The 19,834-nt window shown below is 36.3% G+C and overlaps 1 protein-coding gene across 1 annotated transcript in view; it reads right to left on the bottom strand.

Moving 5' to 3' along the window:
- LOC130235493 (potassium voltage-gated channel subfamily H member 7) overlaps nucleotides 1–19,834 on the bottom strand; it is a 183,747-nt gene that overhangs the window by 93,827 nt on the left and 70,086 nt on the right. The window contains exons 4-8 of the mRNA XM_056466081.1: nucleotides 17,509–17,632; nucleotides 14,661–14,974; nucleotides 12,662–12,664; nucleotides 4,239–4,256; nucleotides 3,544–3,755 (exon numbers count right to left, since the gene is read on the bottom strand). Of these exons, the coding sequence (XP_056322056.1) occupies nucleotides 3,544–3,755; nucleotides 4,239–4,256; nucleotides 12,662–12,664; nucleotides 14,661–14,974; nucleotides 17,509–17,632 (671 nt within the window). The remainder of the gene's footprint in view (nucleotides 1–3,543; nucleotides 3,756–4,238; nucleotides 4,257–12,661; nucleotides 12,665–14,660; nucleotides 14,975–17,508; nucleotides 17,633–19,834) is intronic.

Below are 19,834 nucleotides of genomic sequence, written 5' to 3'. Positions count from 1 at the left end.
TCGTTGAGATAATTATGTAAAAATAAATGCATGTTATAAGACAATGAAATATTATAAGTAGGTCGCTGGTTTGCATGCTCTCCCCGTGTTCGCGTGAGTTTCCTCCGGGTGCTCCCGTTTCCTCCACAGTCCAAAGACATGCGCTATAGGTGAATTGGGTGAGCTAAACTGTCCATAGTGTATGTGTGTGAATGAGTGTATGGGTGTTTCCCAGTGATGGTTTGCAGCTGGAGGGGCATCCGCTGCGAAAAACGTGCTGGATGAGTTGGCGGTTCATTCCGCTGTGGTGACCCCTGATTAATAAAGGGACTAAGCCGAAAAGAAAATGAATGAATGAATGTTCTGCAAATAACAGCACTCGTACAGCCTCTTCACCCTTGTGCATTACTCTGCCCACATACAGCAACAAGCAGAGGACAAGCTACAGTTTGACAAATATTGCAGCTGTTGGACAACATAATGTATTTTTGAGGCTTTTTAGGCGAAGATGTAGTTGTTTAGATTGCAACTGTGCAGTTTATTTATAAGGATAGTGCCTATTTTATATATTTATAATTTCGGAGCATCAGATTCAGTGCATCGACCGGTCTGAGCAGACCAAAGAAAGTGAACGTCAATTCAGTCACAGAGACCGCAGTATAAGTCCTTAGAGGGAGAAAAACAGTGTACGTTTCAAACTACAGCTGAACAAATCATAAAAGAGCTAAGTGACATTTTAAGTCAATCTCTCTCTTCTTTATTTTGTAGTGGTGTATTTATACCACAAAAACTGCTAGGCTTTGCTTTGCTTTGGCTTTTTTGGGGTTAATTATTGTGATATACTGATTGCAACAGAGAAATACTGGGAAATCTCCGTAGACTGATGGCATTTCATGCTGTTCAGCCTTACAATCTTAAAATGTGAGCAAAATCACCTGTTTTGTCATCACTTTAGACATTATGCTAGAGAATCATTCAACACTAGCTCTAAAGTGACATTTGTGAAGTAGCAACGGTTTCCGCTGTTCTGACGTCAGCTGCAGATGTAATAAGTGGCGAAAGAAAGTAGTTCCTCATACAAAAAGGTTTTTAAAAAATGTCCGTGTTTGATTTTCTTTTATTATTCACACGATTATGCCGTCGAGCTGTTGTATAAACACAATATCTCATGAGTAGCAGTACAATATGGCTGTATATTGCCAACGCAAGTCTCCCACCAGTGCCGATATACAGCCATATCGCACTGCTACTTGTGTGGTATTGCTCATATATATATATATTCACATGCAGTGATTGCTAAAAATGTGTTGTTGTTTTACTTTTTGAAAAAATCTTTATTGGAAAATGTGCCTTATAGTGCGGTCTACTTCCGCAGCTTGCTAGTTGTATCATATCTAATGTATAAACACATCTATCTTCCATGGATTAAAGGGAAAAGTTCAATTTACACTTTGTTTTTTTTACACAGGAGCTGCTGCAGTGCTGCTCAATTGTGTTTGGCCAATATTTGCAGATCCATTTTCCAGAGGTGCTAGAAAATCCATCTTCACGCTCGGATGCTCTTTTGATGTGTCAGAAGAAGCTAAATATGGTAAGAGAGAAGATGAGACCAATCTCTTTTGTTATTTTCCTTTTTCACAAGATGTATAATAAATCTCTAGTGTCCCCAGAATGTGTCTGTGAAGTTTCAGCTTAAAATACACCACAGAATATTTATTACAGCCCATCGAATTTGCTCCTATTTGGATGTAAGCAAGTACTCACAATTTTAGTGCTTGTCCCTTTAAATGCAAATGAGCTGCTGCTTTCTAGAAGTGGGTGGAGCCTTTACATGCTATTCTGACAGAAAGAGCAAAGTGATTAAATCTCACACAGCCAAAATGACGGAAATGAGCAGTAGTGGATTAAAGCCTCACATGTTTAAGTCAGACGATGGAGGGGAAGACGTTACAACTTTTAGTTTTTTTGTTCGAAGGAAAAAGTACGTTTGAAAAGACTAAGTGAGACGGTTTACTATTTTTGAACACGCCAACACTTGGGGTTGTAAATGTGCCATGTTGCTCAAATGTACACCAGAAAACAACAACAATGGCGGCTGTGAGAGAAGAGCCATTTCATAAACATGTGGTACCCGTTGAACACCGGATAGGAAGCTATTTTGCGACATGAAACATTTTTATATAATTGTTTATTTGCCACACACATAGGGCTGGGTGATATGGCAAAAAAAAAATCACTATTTTTTCCATATCAGTCAATATCGATAATTATTACGATAAATGTCAAATCTTTATATCTATCAATTTTAAAGGATTTTCAGCACGTCAATCCCTTTGTGCAGCTGATTTAACACATTGTGTGAGATGTTTTAGCTGTCTGACAATATAAATAAAAAATAATAAACAAAAGAACCATCTTAATCATATTTCTGCATTTACTGTTCAAGTTTTCAACAACCAAAAGACATTACCCTAAAAATGATTGTATTTTATTGTTTAACATTGTTCAAACAGGTTTGGAACAAGTAAAAGGTGAATTAATGGTGACAGAATTTTCAGAATTTTTAATTTTGGATGAACTTTCCTCTTAATGGTGAATTTAGGGTGAAATATCCTTTAATTTACTTTACTTAGGGATGCTAACGACTACCTGATGATCTATTGATTGTCAATAAATCTTTAATCAATAGACCTTATCGATGACTGATTAAGCGTGGACATTGAAAGGTTAAATTATGCTTTGCGCTGTGAGATGTGTACACGCATTACATAACCAAGTGTGTGCAGTTTACCTTACTTTGAGTCATCCTCTTGACATTACATACCTTACAAACCCTGTTATGAGCAGAACTCGGTTATATCCGCAGGTGTTTTATTCAATTTTATCAGACAGGCTGGCACGAATATGTCTATGCTCGCTCTCATTTTAAAAATCGTGCATCGCGTGATGCTTGTAGGTGGTTCCACGTTTGCCAAGACGTGTTTGGGTCTATAATTTCTTAGCATCTTCATAAGGGTGGTATTGTTTTAAATGATGAAGCAGGTTTGTGGTGCTGCCTGTTTTTGATGGCACGAGTCGTCTGCACAGTTTGCTCTGTCATGTTACTCTGTTTTGTGACGAACTGCAAGTAACTAAGTAGCTCCAGACCACTGAAGTTTAGTGACGTTTCTTGTCAACAATGTCTGTGACCTTGTTTTATTTCATTATTTTTTTTCTTACTCCTCCAAGTGCAACTAACACTGTATGGCTGTAAACCTATACTACGTGCTGCATCCGGAAGTGCAGGCTGCAAAATGCCGCGTTACGCATTCATAAACATTCATAAACATTCGTTAAAAATTCGTTATCGTTTTAACGAAAAATTATGAATCGTGATAATTATCGTTATTGAATTATTTCCCAGGCCTTCGGAGACAGATACTGAATGGTTCTGCTAGTGTACACACACTTAGATTCACCATTCAGTACAGTTTATATCATATTTTTGTAGTCAAATCCCACATCTTGTAATATTTCATTATTATACTGGAGTAGTATTATTGTTTGAGTAATATCTGGCCTCACCTGAGTGACCTTCTCTGTGACGCAGTGTGTTCTGTCTTTGACTTTGGGAGCGATGATGGTTTTCTCGGAGGACGGAGGCGAAGGCGCTTTCCTGTCGTTGGCTTCAGAGAAGTTGAGGGCGATGAGCGGGATCTTGTTGATGGTGCTGTATTTGTTCAGGTTGGAGTCTGATGTGGACCCCAGCAGACTGGACTTCAGATGATTGAATGGACCTGAAGGTAAACAGAAAACAGCCTGTCAATAACAGAGAATGACTTCGGTTTATTCTTGTCCGCCTGCCGTAGGGCTGAGTGATTTAAGTGAACTCATTCATCATTATGGTATTCTGGAGATATCAAGTTTCAAGATGTATTTATTTATTTATAAAGCCCATTTAAACAGTCTTGGTTGACCAAAGTGCTGTACAGTAATTTTTAAAGTCGACACACAAGTTATAATATTAACATGCATTAACATACGTACACGACACAAAATAATATTAATATATAAAAATAATAGCAAGTAATTATTATTGTTTGTATTAGTACTGTATTGTATTTGTACTAGAATATCACTATGGTATGAATACAGCACTACAACATACAAAAATGAGACTTAGAATGTCACTTCCCTGTTTTATAATGATTTGTTCAGCTGTAGTTTGAACTACAAAATGAAAACGGAGTTTTTCTCCCCTATTCAACTTATTATGCAGCCTCTGTTGTATGCGCCGTCTTGTGGTGCAACCGTCTTTGCTCTGCTCAGTATGACATACTGATGGCTGCCAATCTCAGAAATTAAAAATATTTAAAATAGGCACTATCCTTATAAATGAACTGCATAGTTGCAATCTAAACAACTACATTCTTGCCTTAAAAAGCCTTAAAAGTGCATTATGTTGTCCAACAGCTGCAATATCAAACGTCAAAACAGCAGAAGCTGTTAATAACTGACTAACGTCACTTTAGAGCTAGTGTTTAAATGATTCTCTAGTGTTAATTTCGGGCGCATATGCAACCGCAGTTGCAATTTCGAGTCCTGTATTTATAAAGTTTTCAGCACAATTGAGTACACTCCATTTTAAAAATGAATATTTTTATCCATTTCTCATTGAACATAGGCAATGTATTTTGGTGCATTTAAACAAAACAGATTTATTAAACAGATATATTTATTACAATAATATTTTAGTCACCAAACATATTTAGAAATTGAAAGGTAATACAATTAAATTCAAGCAAAATATTGCAAAAACAATTACAACCTACAAAATTTCAACTACATTTTTCTATTTTTTTGCTTCTCTCGATTTTTCCTCTTTTAAATTTGTATTTAATATTTTTCTGTAACATATAAATTTGGGTGTACTAGTTTTTTTTTGGGTGTCATCCTAAGGTATTTTGTTAGATTAGCTCCAGATTTGGCTTCAGTACTGACTAATCTAATGAATATCCACTATTATAATATTGTATAGCTTCCAATAAAAATATGAACAGAAATGAACAAGGACCATGTTTTCCACTTTGAAAAACAAACTATTCATTGACTTTCCCTTAAAACAATAACTTTATTATTCTTTATTGTTTTAAAGGTTTGATTAGCTTTTGTGAATCTATTCAAACTGTTCGTTTCAATTAACCGATTTAGTGATTCATTTGTTTCATCACAATGTTTGTAATTTCTCTGCACAGCGTTGTATATTATGGGAAGTACTGCATTTAATTTGAACATTTATTAATATATAATTGACCATATGTAATTAAATTATAAATATATATTTTTAATGCTTGTTATAAAAATATTTCAAGGCAACATTCTTTAATATTAAAGAAAATATTTCTTATAAATATATGATGATAGTGTAATCTTTTAAAAGTTGATGATTGAGGGTTAACATATACAGTTAAAGTCAGAATTATTCACCCCCTGAATTATTAGCCCCCCTGTTTATTTTTCCCCCCGTTTTCTGTTTAACGGAGAGCAGATTTTTTCAGCACATTTCTAAACATAATAGTTTTAATAACTCATTTCTAATAACTGATTTATTTTATCTTTGTCATGATGACAGTAAATAATATTAGATTAGATATTTTTCAAGACACTTCTATACAGCAAGTGACATTTAAAGGGTTAACTAGGTTAATTAGGTTAACTAGGCAGGTTAGGGTAATTATTCATGTTATTGATTAACCTCTTAAGGCCCAAGGTGTTTTTACATGTATTTTTTTATTTCTCTTTGCTATTTGGGCTTATTAGAACCTAATTAGAATAAAAATCTAAGTGTGATCTTTTGATATGATGTATTTTTAGAGAAAAATTATGTCCATGTGGACTCGTGGTCCGAATTTACATAACACTTTTTGCTGAATTTGTTTTTTTGCATATTTAACAGAGATTTGTTTTACTTGCTTTGACTATCAAAGAGTAAAAACAATTTTTTTCCCATTTGGGACAGTTAAAAATAGTGTTTGGGACATTTCATATGCTGCATAACAGATTCAGGATGACACTGTATGTCTGTAACAAAATAAAAAACATTCACAGTATTTTAAATAGCCATTTAAGAGCTAAAATGTGCTGTCCACGTATGTGGACACTCAAGCCCTAGGAGGATAATGATGGTTTGTTCTGTAGACAGTCGAAAAAAATTGCTTAAAGGGGCTAATAATTTTGACCTAAAAATGGTTCGTAAAAAATGTAAAACTGTTTTTATTCTAGGCGAAATAAATAAGACTTTCTCCAGAAGAAAAAATATTATCAGACATTCTGTGAAAATTTCTTTGCACTGTTAAACATCATTTGGGAAATATTTAAAAAAGAAAAAAATTAAAGGGGGGCTAATAATAAACTGTATATATTTTTTAAATAAAATATTAATAAGAATTTTTTAATACATAATAATATACTGTAATTTTTTTCTATTTTTTTTTTTAAATAACTAACTAATTTCTAATAACATTTTTTTTTGTCTTTGCCATCATGACAGTACATAATATTTTACTAGTTATTTCACAAGATTCACTAGTATTCAGTGCAATTCTAAAGCTTAACTATGTTAATTAGGTTAATGTGTCAAGTTATTGGAGAACAGTGGTTTGTTCTGAAGCTGACTGAAAATAAATCAATAAATTATAAAATAAATGCGACTTTTTCCAGAAGAAAAATATTATAGAAAATTCTGGGGGAAAAAAAAATCCCTGCTCAGTTAAACAGCACTTAGTAAATATTTGAAAAATGTAATTCATATGATATGTAGCTATCATATATAATCCACAATCCTATCTTGAATACACATGTCTTCAGTTTAATAAACCTTTTCTCAACAAGTTGTTACAGCTGAATCAAAACATATTTTTAATGCTCTTCAAGCTTTCCATTAACAAAATCATGCTTAAAGCAAGCATGCAGTTCTGTAAGCATCCATTATCAGTGCTTTAATATCCAGTGCAAAAGAAAAGTAAGTAATACAGAGCATGTGCTTTAACTGAGCGCGGGTTCAGAAAGATCTCCTGGAAGTGGCAGCGCTGGTTAACTGATGATGGAAGTCATTCAGCATGTAGCATTGATTTTGTGTCGTGACGGTGAGCCGCCACGTCAATGAAGAACCGGCTGTACAACTGAGCCTTTCTAAGCCAGACTGAGCTTTAATGAAATAGCAGCAAATGTTCTGTATGATCTAATCAAGACATCAATAGCAGCTGAGGAGAGAAATCAGGCTGGAAATGGATGATCACGACTCTGCGTGAAGGCCAGACGCTCTGATGGATCACTTTTTATTCTTAAAGCGCTATTCAGGACAGAGGAAGAAATCCAGATGGTTTGGAGATGCCTACATTTTCAATACAACAGGGTGTCAAACTTAGCCAGCAGGCACACAACGTCATAAGACATTATTATTAGGTTAGATTTGGGCCGTGATGGGTGACCAAAATTCAATGACTAGCCAGCGTCTAACGACAACGTTATTTTGATGTCCAATAAGGACGTTGATTTTAGGTTGTGTTGGAAAGTAAAAAATGAGTCGAGACAACATCTTAAACCAACGTCGAATTGGCGTCAAATACTAACGTTTATTCATCAGGTATGGCAACCAAAATCTGACGTTTGATACAGGTCATAATTGTAACGTCCACACAACGTCATGATGTGACATCACTAAACGTTGATGTTTTGATGCGTTGAAAAGTGACCAAAATTCAACATCTGGTTGACGTCGGACACTGACGTCCATGTGACGTTGAGTTCTGACGTCAACCCAATTTTCATTATTTTTACCCAAAATGCAATGTCCCCCGATGTTGGGGTACAATGTCAATCTGACGTCATGTTGACGTTCTTTGCCTGGTGGGTATTTTAGCCTCATAACTGGACTAAACATCACTAATTTGAGAATTGCAGGTACGTTTCATGCATTTTACATTCATTTACAGCAGTGGTGCTCAACCCTGTTTCTGGAGATCGACCTTCCTGCAAAGTTCAGCTCCAACCCTGATCAAACACACCTGAACCAATTAATTAGAACCTGAACAGCACTTGATAATTACAGGCAGGTGTGTTTGATATGGGTTGCTATGGGTTTGATATGTTTGACTCAAATCTGCAGGAAGGTCGATCTCCAGGAACAGGGTTGGTCACCCCTGGTTTATACCAAAGACTATAGAATACACAATAGGTGTCACTCGTATAGTTTTGAATGGGGAAAAGTGTAACGGTCAATATAGTGAATAAAGCCCTGCCTACTAGTACAGGAGCCAATCAGCAATCACAATAGACTGACGTTTCTCTGGGGAAGACGCTCAGACCAGACGTGTGCTTTTACAACTGGTTTTGTGGTCAACAAATACACTGGAATATCAGTGAATACAGGCATAAGAAATATATCCACATAAAGCTTAAAATCTATATTTAAATGTTAGAACTAGAACAGTCTTAGATTTTGGTGTCCCATTAAAAGAACATTCTTATACGCTTTATTACAACTGTAATGTAAAATAACCAGCTTAAACCAGATCATGGCAAGCAAGAACCATCTTAAACCATCTCATGGCGAGCAAAAAATAATTAACCAGATCATGACCAGCAAGAATTAGCTTAAACCAGCTCATGACCAGCTAGAACCATCTTAAAGCAGCTTCTGGTCAAAAAGAACCATCTTAAACCAGATCCTGACCAGAAAGAACCAACTTAAGCTATTTCATGACAGGTAAGAACCAGCTTGATCAAGCACATGGCTAGCTTAAACCAGTTTAAACCAGCTCGTAACCAAAAAGAACCATCTTAAACCAGCTTGTGACCAGTTAGAACTATCTTAAACCAGCTACAGAACAGTAAGAATCACCTCAAAAATTATTGTGACCTGAAAGAACCAACCTAATCCAACTCATGGCCAGCATGAAGCAATTTAAACCAGTTCATGGCCAGTTTAAACCATCTAAATCCAACTCAAGACCAGCAATAATCAGCTTAAATTAGATCATTATGGGCAAGAACCAGCTTGATCAAGCTCGTGGCTTGCTTAAACCAGTTTAAACCAGCTCGTATCCAGCATGGACCATCTTAAAGCAGCTTATGACCAGCTATAACTATTTTAAGCCACTTCTCAAACAGCAAGAATCAACTCTAAACTTATTGTGACCAGCATGACCAACTTAAACCAGTTCATGGCCAGTTTATACCATCTTAATCCAGCTCATGACCATCAAGAATCAGCTTAAACCAGCTCATGACAAGCAAGAATCAGCTTGATCCAGCTCATAGCTAGCTTAAACCAGCTCATAACCAACTAGAATCATCTTAAACCAGCTTATGAAAAGTGTAACGGTCAATATAACGAATGAAGCCCTGCCTACTAGTACAGGAGCCAATCAGCAATCACAATAGACTGACGTTTCTCTGGGGAAGACGCTCAGACCAGATGTGTGCTTTTACATTTGGTTTTGTAGTCAACAAATGCACTGGAATCTCAGTGAATACTTGCCTAACAGGCATTAGAAATATATCCACATAAAGCTTAAAATCTATATTTAAATGAACTAAGTGCACTTGAAAACAAAAGTAATCTGTATGAAGCGAACACGAGGTGCAGGCCATCATGTCAAATGCACATCACATGACAGCAACTACTCAAACGCCCACAAACTTGTAAACAAAGAGTCGCTGTCTTTCTGGCGGAGATTCGCCATCAAGACCAAGTTGTGGATTACTTCAGAAGAGCAGCATGAAATGACGATCATTATCCAGAGGATGATATTAGCTGCGGCCCAAATCGCATACTTATGCACTATTCTACGCCATTTTGTAGTATAAACAGTGTAAGTAGTGCGTTCACACTGAAAACTCTAAACATAATAAGTGCACTTTAAATACCCGGATGATGCACTCATTCAGCTGGTAAAATGAAGTGTGGAATGATGGACACTTCACGCACTCAACGACCGCAGGTTTGCTCAGGTAGCGGAAGGGGCGGAGCTATTGGGCGCACATGTTGGATTACTTTATTTAATTTGGATGGTGAAAGCTAAATTCTCCTACGAGATTGATTATAGCGCCTCCCGATGGTGAATGCGGTTATACTCATGGCCGGTATTATTTGATAGTTTGGTCATTTATTTTACTGATTTGGCAACCGTCAAACGTCATCAAGGCAACGGTTGGAATTTCTGCTTAGTAAAAAAAACATTAGTGCTCCATTTGGGACGACACTACCTACATATACTATGCTGTTGTGTGTGTAAGTGCATAAGTACATAGTGCATGAGTGCATAGTGTATGGCGTGCCAATTGAGACACAGCTCATGTGTAGAACAACCATAAATGAGGTTGGTGTCGTGATCTCGTTCCTTTCCAGTGCGCATGTGCATTAGCTTGGGCACCCTGAAAATATGCCAATTTAGTTTGATTTAAACATTTAGAAATGAAACATATGAGACGGTTGTTGCTTAATATTATTGGCGATTCCAAATATGTAATGAAATCGTAAGCTTGGCCAACAGTTTTGGAGATTTGGGTTTTTCCCCAGATAGAATGCCCGAGCACACTGCCTGAGAGGCGTTTCAAAGATGGCCGCCGAGTGAAATTACTTTCCCTAAAGGGACTTTATTTATACATAAACTGTAATGACAAGTGTATAATTTACAGTAAACTGAATATGAAACTTTTTATTCTGTTATTAATTACTAGCTTTTAAACCAAGAACTGAGTTGACAATAATAGAGCTGACATTTGCCACCATTTTGTGCTTTAGCTCAAGATGCTAACCTCAATCCAGATACCACAGCATGTCTAAAATTAAATTTTATGCATTTTCATCACAATATTGTTTTTAAAAAGACAAATTCAATTTGTCAGAGAAGCAGAGATGAAATATCAATAATCATTGGTGTATACTAAATGTTTGGCACAAATGAATGGGATATGAATAACAACACTCCTCAATGCCTTCCAGAGTTTCCTGCCAGATGAAGTGACATCAATTGGAGCAGGTCACATGCTTTTTTTGGGATATATTATTACTCTATATAAATTAGTTTCATTTAAAGTTTTTGATTTTGAAAAATTTATAGAAGATTTATCTTGAAAATATGTAAATGTAACCGCAATTCTATAATCACCTTTATATAATGTTTTATTTGGAAAACATTTTACAATTTTAGATAATACAGGGTTATGGCAGGCCTTTAAACGCTCTTATATTTACTTATGAAAGATCATACTAGATAGAGACTCAGTTACAATTTATTTCAATTACAATTTTCTGAAAGTATTTTCTGAATTATGGAGCAATAAAGAGATTCCCACAATCCCTCTTAAAACCTTTGACTCTAATATGTCAAAAAAATTATACAATAATTTTGAACTCCACTTCAAGCAATTTTCAGACCTTTGTGCCAGAAATGCATGCAAATTAGTGCCTATTTAATTAACTAATGCATCATTACCATATTTAAACAATTTTTTTTACATATTTAAACTTGTGATGCATAAATTAAATTCTTGCAATTCTTAATGTAATAAATCAACTGGGGGAGTATTTTATTTGACCCTATCCACATGCAATATCTTGCTTCACACTAAAAGACACACAAAAAAACAATATAATGATCTTTTAAAATATCAAATGACCTCGTTATTCTGTTGTCGACTGCAGAAAGCAGCCAGAGATGATTATGGTTTATTCCCAGAAATCCCAGAATTATTTCATTGGGTTAGTTGATGTCAAAAAAGAAAGCTCACATGCTCCTCGTAAAGCCGATGAGGGATAATTTTATATTTTGGCTCTTTATTATGACTGTAAATTGAAAATATCAACAGAACGGGCAGGGAGAAGGTCATTCATCATGATGCCATTATAATGGTCATTACTTGCTGTTAGATGTGATTATCATTCATCAGTGAAAGCAATGAAATCACTATACTGGAAAATTATACATTCCTGTCTCCATTAATCGTGAAAATAATGCAGAAACTAATGTGCATTATGATGGCTGACTTCATTAATTGCACAAGCCGAATGCACAGTTTTGGAGTAAGACTTGGTTTATATCAGGAGCAAAGAAAATGGCTTTAGACCAGAGTTCATTAAATTATATAGCTAGTTTGAAATTCATTGGGTTTAAAATGTGCATAATTAGCAGATATGACTTTAAAAACCCTCATGTCTTTATCATAACAGTCTTAGATTTTGGTGTCCCATTAAAAGAACATTCTTATACGCTTTATTACAAATGTAATGTAAAATATCCAGCCTAAACCAGATCATGGCAAGCAAGAACCATCTTAAACCATCTCATGGCGAGCAAAAAATAATTAACCAGATCATGACCAGCAAGAATAAGCTTAAACCAGCTCATGACCAGCTAGAACCATCTTAAACCATCTCATGGCGAGCAAAAAATAATTAACCAGATCATGACCAGCAAGAATAAGCTTAAACCAGCTCATGACCAGCTAGAACCATCTTAAAGCAGCTTCTGGTCAAAAAGAACCATCTTAAACCAGATCCTGACCAGAAAGAACCAACTTAAGCTATTTCATGACAGGCAAGAACCAGCTTGATCAAGCTCATGGCTAGCTTAAACCAGTTTAAACCAGCTCATAACCAGTAAGAACCATCTTAAACCAGCTTGTGACTAGTTAGAACTATCTTAAACCAGCTACAGAACAGTAAGAATCACCTCAAAAATGATTGTGACCTGAAAGATCCAACCTAATCCAGCTCATGACCAGCATGAAGCAATTTAAACCAGTTCATGGCCAGTTTAAACCAGCTAAATCCAGCTCAAGACCATCAAGAATCAGCTTAAACCAGCTCATGACAAGCAAGAATCAGCTTGACCCAGCTCTTGGCTAGCTTAAACCAGCTCGTGACTAGCAAGACTCATCTTAAACCAGCTTGTGACTAGCTAGAACCAGCTTAAACCAGCTCCTGAACAGAAAGAACTAACTTCAAACTCAAACCAGTTCATGGCCAGTTTAAACCAGCTAAATCCAGCTCAAGACCAGCAATAATCAGCTTAAATTAGATCATTATGGGCAAGAACCAGCTTGATCAAGCTCGTGGCTTGCTTAAACCAGTTTAAACCAGCTCGTGACCAGCAAGACACATCTTAAACTAGCTTGTGACTAGCTAGAACCAGCTTAAACCAGCTCCTGAACAGAAAGAACTAACTTCAAACTCAAACCAGTTCATGGCCAGTTTAAACCAGCTAAATCCAGCTCAAGACCAGCAATAATCAGCTTAAATTAGATCATTATGGGCAAGAACCAGCTTGATCAAGCTCGTGGCTTGCTTAAACCAGTTTAAACCAGCTCGTATCCAACAAGAACCATCTTAAAGCAGCTTATGACCAGCTATAACTATTTTAAGCCAGCTCCCAAACAGCAAGAATCAACTTTAAACTTATTGTGACCAGCATGACCAACTTAAACCAGTTCATGGCCAGTTTATACCATCTTAATCCAGCTCATGACCATCAAGAATCAGCTTAAACCAGCTCATGACAAGCAAGAATCAGCTTGATCCAGCTCATAGCTAGCTTAAACCAGCTCATAACCAACTAGAATCATCTTAAACCAGCTTATGACCAGCTTAAACCAGCTCGTGAACAGCAAGAACCAACTTAAAACTAATCATGACCAGAAAGAACCAGCTTGAACCAGCTAAGTCCAGCTTAAGACCAACAAGAGCCAGCTTAATTCATATCATGACCAGAAAGAACCATCTTAAACTAGCTCATGGCCATCAAGAACCAGCTCATGATGACCAACATGAAACCAGCTTAAACCAATTCATAAACAACCAAACCAACTTGGACCAGCTCATGACCAGCAAAAAAGACAAAAACATTTTAAACCAGCTAATGTTCAGCTAGAATCAACTTAAACCAGCAGGCATGTGCCAAAACCAACCTAATTAGCATATGCAGCTTTTTCAGCAGGAGTGTTCTGCTCTACTAGTTGAGAAACATGTCAGTAATTTTGCTCAACCATCTCCTAAAAAGCCCAGAATCTCCTCTTATTGTTTAAATGTAATGCAACGATCTCAAACTCAATTCCTGGAGATCCACAGCTCTGCAGAGTTTAGCTACGGTCACCTCCAACTCACACCTGTGCCATTTCGGACGCAGGCCTACAGGCTATTAAGCAGGTGTGAGCTGGCATACTTCCATACTATATAGTATTAAAATAGTATGCGAGCCGAGTAGTAGGTCCAAATGCGTAGAATTCGAAAAAACAGTATGCAAGTAGTACCCGGATGATCTACTACTTCCGGCAAGATTATGAAGTGCACATCTGATAGAAGCTGTGCTATCCCATGATGCATTGTGAGAGAATTCATTAATAGGACTGAAGCGACGCAACTGATGTACAACTGTAGTACATCCCATTTCCATTCCCAATTGCATTCCACATTCCAATTCCATACCACTCCACTCAATATCACATACCACTCAATACCACCCAATTCCATACCACTCACATTCATACTATATAGAACATACTTTTCTAAAGGTTGTGTAGTAAATTCAAATGTAGTACATGCAGCGTAGTAGTCTTGAACACCTTGTGTAGTTGGATCAGTTGTGTTTGAGCAGAATTGTGCAGAAATAGAGTTTGAGACCTATGGTGTAGTGGCTCACCTTCACTGGTGTGTCTGTCGGTGTAGAGGCGTTTGTGGTTTGCGCTCAACCCTTCGATGTTGTGGACGGAGGAGGCTCGTCTGCGGTTGCACACGCTGTCTCTGGACACGGCCTGCGCCAGACAGCTGCTGGACTGAGTCTGAGCCGCTCCGGGCCGATGCCACGTCTGTCTGGGGGAAGAGTGGTCCAGAGGAATGCTGACCGGAGATGAGTGGCTGCTGGAGCGGATCAGCGCCCGCGTGTCGTTGGCATCGGCTGGACTGCAGACGTGCTGGGTTGGCGACGGGACGTCAATCACTGCTGCAGAGTCATCACTGGAAGAGGTAGGTAAAAAAAATACTCAAGTAAAAGAATGTATAAGCGTACATGGCAGTGTCATGGCAAAATTAATATCATGAACTCTTTAATGCGTGTGTTAATGTCAAGCCCTGATTATAATAAAAGTCTATTGGTGTGTCCCAAATCACATACTAATGAACTATTCTATGCAATGCTGTTGAGTGTGTATGTGCCATTGGGGACACAGCTTATGGTTGCAACGTCTGCTGCTGCTTCTAGTGTTTTTACAGTGGTTGGCATCCAGCGTTTTGGTGCATTACTGCCACCTTCAGCTCCAGAGTGTAAATCAGAGGATAGGTTCACAGACTAAAGTAATGGACACTACTCAAGAATGTACTACATTTGAATTTGATTTTACTACACGACTGTTAGAAAAATAAGTTCTAGTGTGGAAGTATGCGATTTCGGACACAACCTTGCAGTACGTCATGTTGCGCACACACATTTCAATGTACATGATGTAGTGTATATACGCGATGTAGTGTACTGTATATACATGACATCACTGCGCTGCAGGCTGCAGCGAGGACTATTCGAATGAGGCGGCGTGCATGACGTGAATTGGGTGAATGACACAGTGGAAATTGAGCGTTTTGGTCGTTTAACGCACTTAACACATGAGGAACTTTGGCAGACATAACTAATCAGGAGCTTGCTCTAGTAGGGGAGTGATTATGACGTAGTGCCTGTAGTTAGTATACTGAGAGGAAATCTTTCTGCCAACACATGACAGCAGCTCATCAAACTAAGACTGGCTGAGTACAGCTAGTACGTATGTAAGGTGGATTTATATAGCACATTTAATGTGTATGGCCATACACCCAAAGCACTTTACAATCATGAGGGGGGTCTCTCCACACCACCACCAGTGTGCAACATCCACTTGAATGATGCGACGGCAGCCACAGGACAACGACGCCAGTGCGCTCATCACACACCAGCTATAGGGGGAGTGAAGAGACAGTGATAGAGTTGGATGTGATTCAGTGGATGGGGACGTTAGGAAGGCCAATGGAAGGAATTTGGCCAGGACACCAGGGTTACACCCCTACTCTTTACGAGAAGTGCCATGGGATTTTTAATGACCACAGAGAGTTAGGACCACGGTTTAGAGTCTCATCCGAAAGACGGAATCATCTGAAAGCGTCCATCATCTAGGCATGGCGCTGAATGAATCTACACCATTTTCTAGTCATCTTAAAGCACAGCTACCCCCCCCCCCCCCCCCTTTTTTTTTTTACACGAATCTGCATCTATTGTGAAGTAAATTTGGCGCAGTGAGTAAACTAAAAATTTTCATGCGTTAAATTTCTTGTACATAGCCTGATCTATTCACACAAGCTGCATCTGGAATGAATGCCCCATTTAAGGATTAGTTCACCTAAAAATTACGATTCTATTATTAATTTGTTTTTCTTCAGAAAACAATTAAGATACTTTGGATGAAATCTGAGAGCTCTCTCATTCTGCAAACAACATTGGCTCATTGGGGATACATGCCCAGGGCTACATATTTGGGAAACCGCAAATACCTGCTGTGGCATACGTCCGGCTAAATTTTGTGTGTAAAATGAAGGCTATAGGGCGGTATGACATGGCCAACAACCTCTGCTCCTTTCTTTTTGCGCTACTGAGCTTTTGTCGATATGGATTTTTTTTCCAGTCAGTTTGCTCAGTAGCTCACCTTGTATGGCATTGGACTTGGGATGCAAAGGACGCTTACAGAAACCAGGTAAAACAACCCTATGATGAGCAAACATGGCCCACTAATATATTTGAGGGTGCTTTCACACTAGTTCTTTTAGTCCGCACCCAAGTTCGTTTGACGTCAGAGTATGGTGCGTTTAGCTAGTGTGAACGTGTCTTCTGATCTCTTCCACCTCTTTCATGCGGACTCAGGTACGGCAGATGGAACGGAGTCGCTTTCTGTATGTCCAAACCAAAAAATTCAGTAAAAGCAGAACAACCGTGATGTGCTAACGTCTTTCCTTTTTGCCGCTTTGCTTTCGTGGCCGTCACCTAACATTAGCCGTACACACAACAGCAGCTCAATGATGCAAGTGTACCGGGGTTCAGTAGGAAAAAAGGCCGTGTGAATACAAACCAACCGAGAAGGTGGCAAGGGCGGACAATCGAACTTGGGTACGGTCCAGGCAATTGAACCAAGTGTGAAAGCACCCTAAGATTCACAGAAATGTATAGAGCGGCCTCTGGTGAGTTTATAAGAAGGACATACAAATTGCACATATGAGAAAACGTGACCCGGTAACATATTTGAGTTTGTCAAAATTATAGGCAGCAGCCTCTAGTGGAATTCTAAAAAAAATTCTATATATATATATGTATAGAATTTTTTTTAGAAAAATACGTATATATACATATATGTGTATATAAACAGATTAAGTACTTTGCTATGACCTGGTTCAAAAGCACAACAGCATTTACTGTAAATGACTATAGTATTTTTATGTTTTGGTACTGTGAATAAATTAATGTGCTGTGTTTCTACCTCTGGTCGCTGGCTCTGGGTGAGTCCACCATGACTGAGTCTGGGTCGTCCTGAGGAAGAGACTGTTTACTAACGCCCAGGAGCTTCAGTGAGGGCAGGCGCAGACGGAAGAACCGGCCTTTTCCTGAAGAAAGACAACAATAAATGTGTAAATATTCAACATGTTGCTTTTGCTTTTATACACCTTTATATTGTCATAATAATATTTTCATTTTTCATGAAATCATGTATTTCACAGTTTAAAGATATGTTCTTTATTTTCAGAATCATCTAACATGAGCAAATTAAATGAAGCTGTCTATGAATTAAGAATGACAATTTATTATTATTATAACTGTAATTGTAATTCTAATAATAATAGCAATAATAATAAAAAATATATAATAATAATAATAATAATAATATTAATAATAATAATAATAATAATAATAATAATAATAATAATAATAATAATTATTATTATTATTATTAATATTATTATTATAAATTTATAAATATTAGTATTACTATTATTACTACTACTATTGTTATTATTATTGTTATTATTATTAATTTATAATTATTATTATTACTATTATTGCTACTACTATTATTATTATTATTATCATTAATTTATAAATATTATTATTACTATTAATAATAATAATAGTATTATTATTATTATTATTATTATTATTATTATTAAATTATAATTATTATTGCTAATATTATTATTATTATTATTATTATTATTATTATTATTATTATTGTTGTTGTTATTGTTATTGTTATTATTGATTAGTAATATTAAGTATTACAAAGACTCTATTTATTTATTTATTTATTTATTTATTTATTTATTTATTTATTTATTTATTTATTAATGATATTTTTTTCTAATGTTTCAGGAACATAAAATTATTGTTATTTTTTCATATTTTTTTGTAATTCCCAACATGACAGCAAAAACTAACAAATCTAAATTAAATCTACTAAAATTTAATTTAAGTATCTTAAAGATAACTCAAGTATCTTAAATGATATTTATTTCTCTTTTTTAAATAATACTTGATATTGTTATTTTCATTGGGGAAGGGTCAAAACAAAAGCTGAAATTAAAGAAAACCAATTCATTTCTTCTGTTTTATTTAATTTTTTTGGCAGCAGCAGACCAGATGTCTTCAGCAGACGGTCAGTATTCAATGCATCCCGCAATGCATCTCTCTAAGGAGAACCTCAGTCTTTCATGAGGCTCATTTATTCAGCCTCTGTCCAGACTCACCGCAGATCCTCAAAGCAGGACATGATCAGACAAGCTCATCCCAGAGGAATTCAGTGTTTCCTCTCCAGTACATCAGTGCTTTGAAGAGTCAATTACACAGCACTCTTTCTAATAAATAAGGTCTGCTTCGAGATGAGCCTAACCTGACTAATGTGGACAAGATAAATTAAGTGCAAAAGATGCATCCTTGCTATCCATTGCCATCCATGTGCATAATCTAGAGAGAAAGAATACAACTGTAGGTAGAAAATTGTAGTTTTTATTTGCAAACTGAAGGATTAGTTTTTTTTTTTTTAAACAATTTGATACTATACAAGTGGCAAAGATATATATATTTTTGGTCCAGGTGATATCACACAACATCTATAATATTCAGGTCTGAACTCATCATCTGTTTTCATTCTCCAAATATGATTTCACTGCAATTAGAGCACCATTATGCTGAAAATAAAAACTATTACTACTGAAGCTCTTTCCAGAAGGATTGACTGACTGGATTAAATGAAGCTGTACTTTTTATTATTCACAATTCTATCAATTCAATACAATTTTACTAACAAAACTCTTAGAAATACAACTCAAACCTGGACAAAAACCTCTTTCCAACATCCTTTTTCACATGTTTTACACAAATAAACCAAAATAATTAAAACTTTAACCCAACTTAATTCCTTTCCTAACAACCCATACATCAACTGAAAGATAACTTATTCACCATGTTTAAATCTCAATAAAACAAAAATGGACCAAACAATTTACACAACAGTTCTGTCTGATCCATATCGCACTGATACGAGTAATATTGCTCATATATATATATATATATATATATATATATATATATATATATATATATATATATATATATATATATATATATATATATATATATATATGAGCAATATTACTCGTATCAGTGCGATTACTCGTATCAAGCTTTTTTTTAACTGCAGCAAAAACTATCAAGATTACATAGTAATATGGGGTCATGGCTTTGCAATTTAAAAATGTCATTAAAATGGAAGTCAATGGGGTAAAAACAGCCACTACCATAACGAAAGGGTA

The sequence above is a fragment of the Danio aesculapii genome, chromosome 9 (genome assembly GCF_903798145.1).
Source record: "Danio aesculapii chromosome 9, fDanAes4.1, whole genome shotgun sequence".
NCBI lineage: Eukaryota > Metazoa > Chordata > Actinopteri > Cypriniformes > Danionidae > Danio > Danio aesculapii.
Note: the sequence above shows the minus strand (reverse complement) of the source record. Positions and strands in the feature narration are given on the sequence as shown.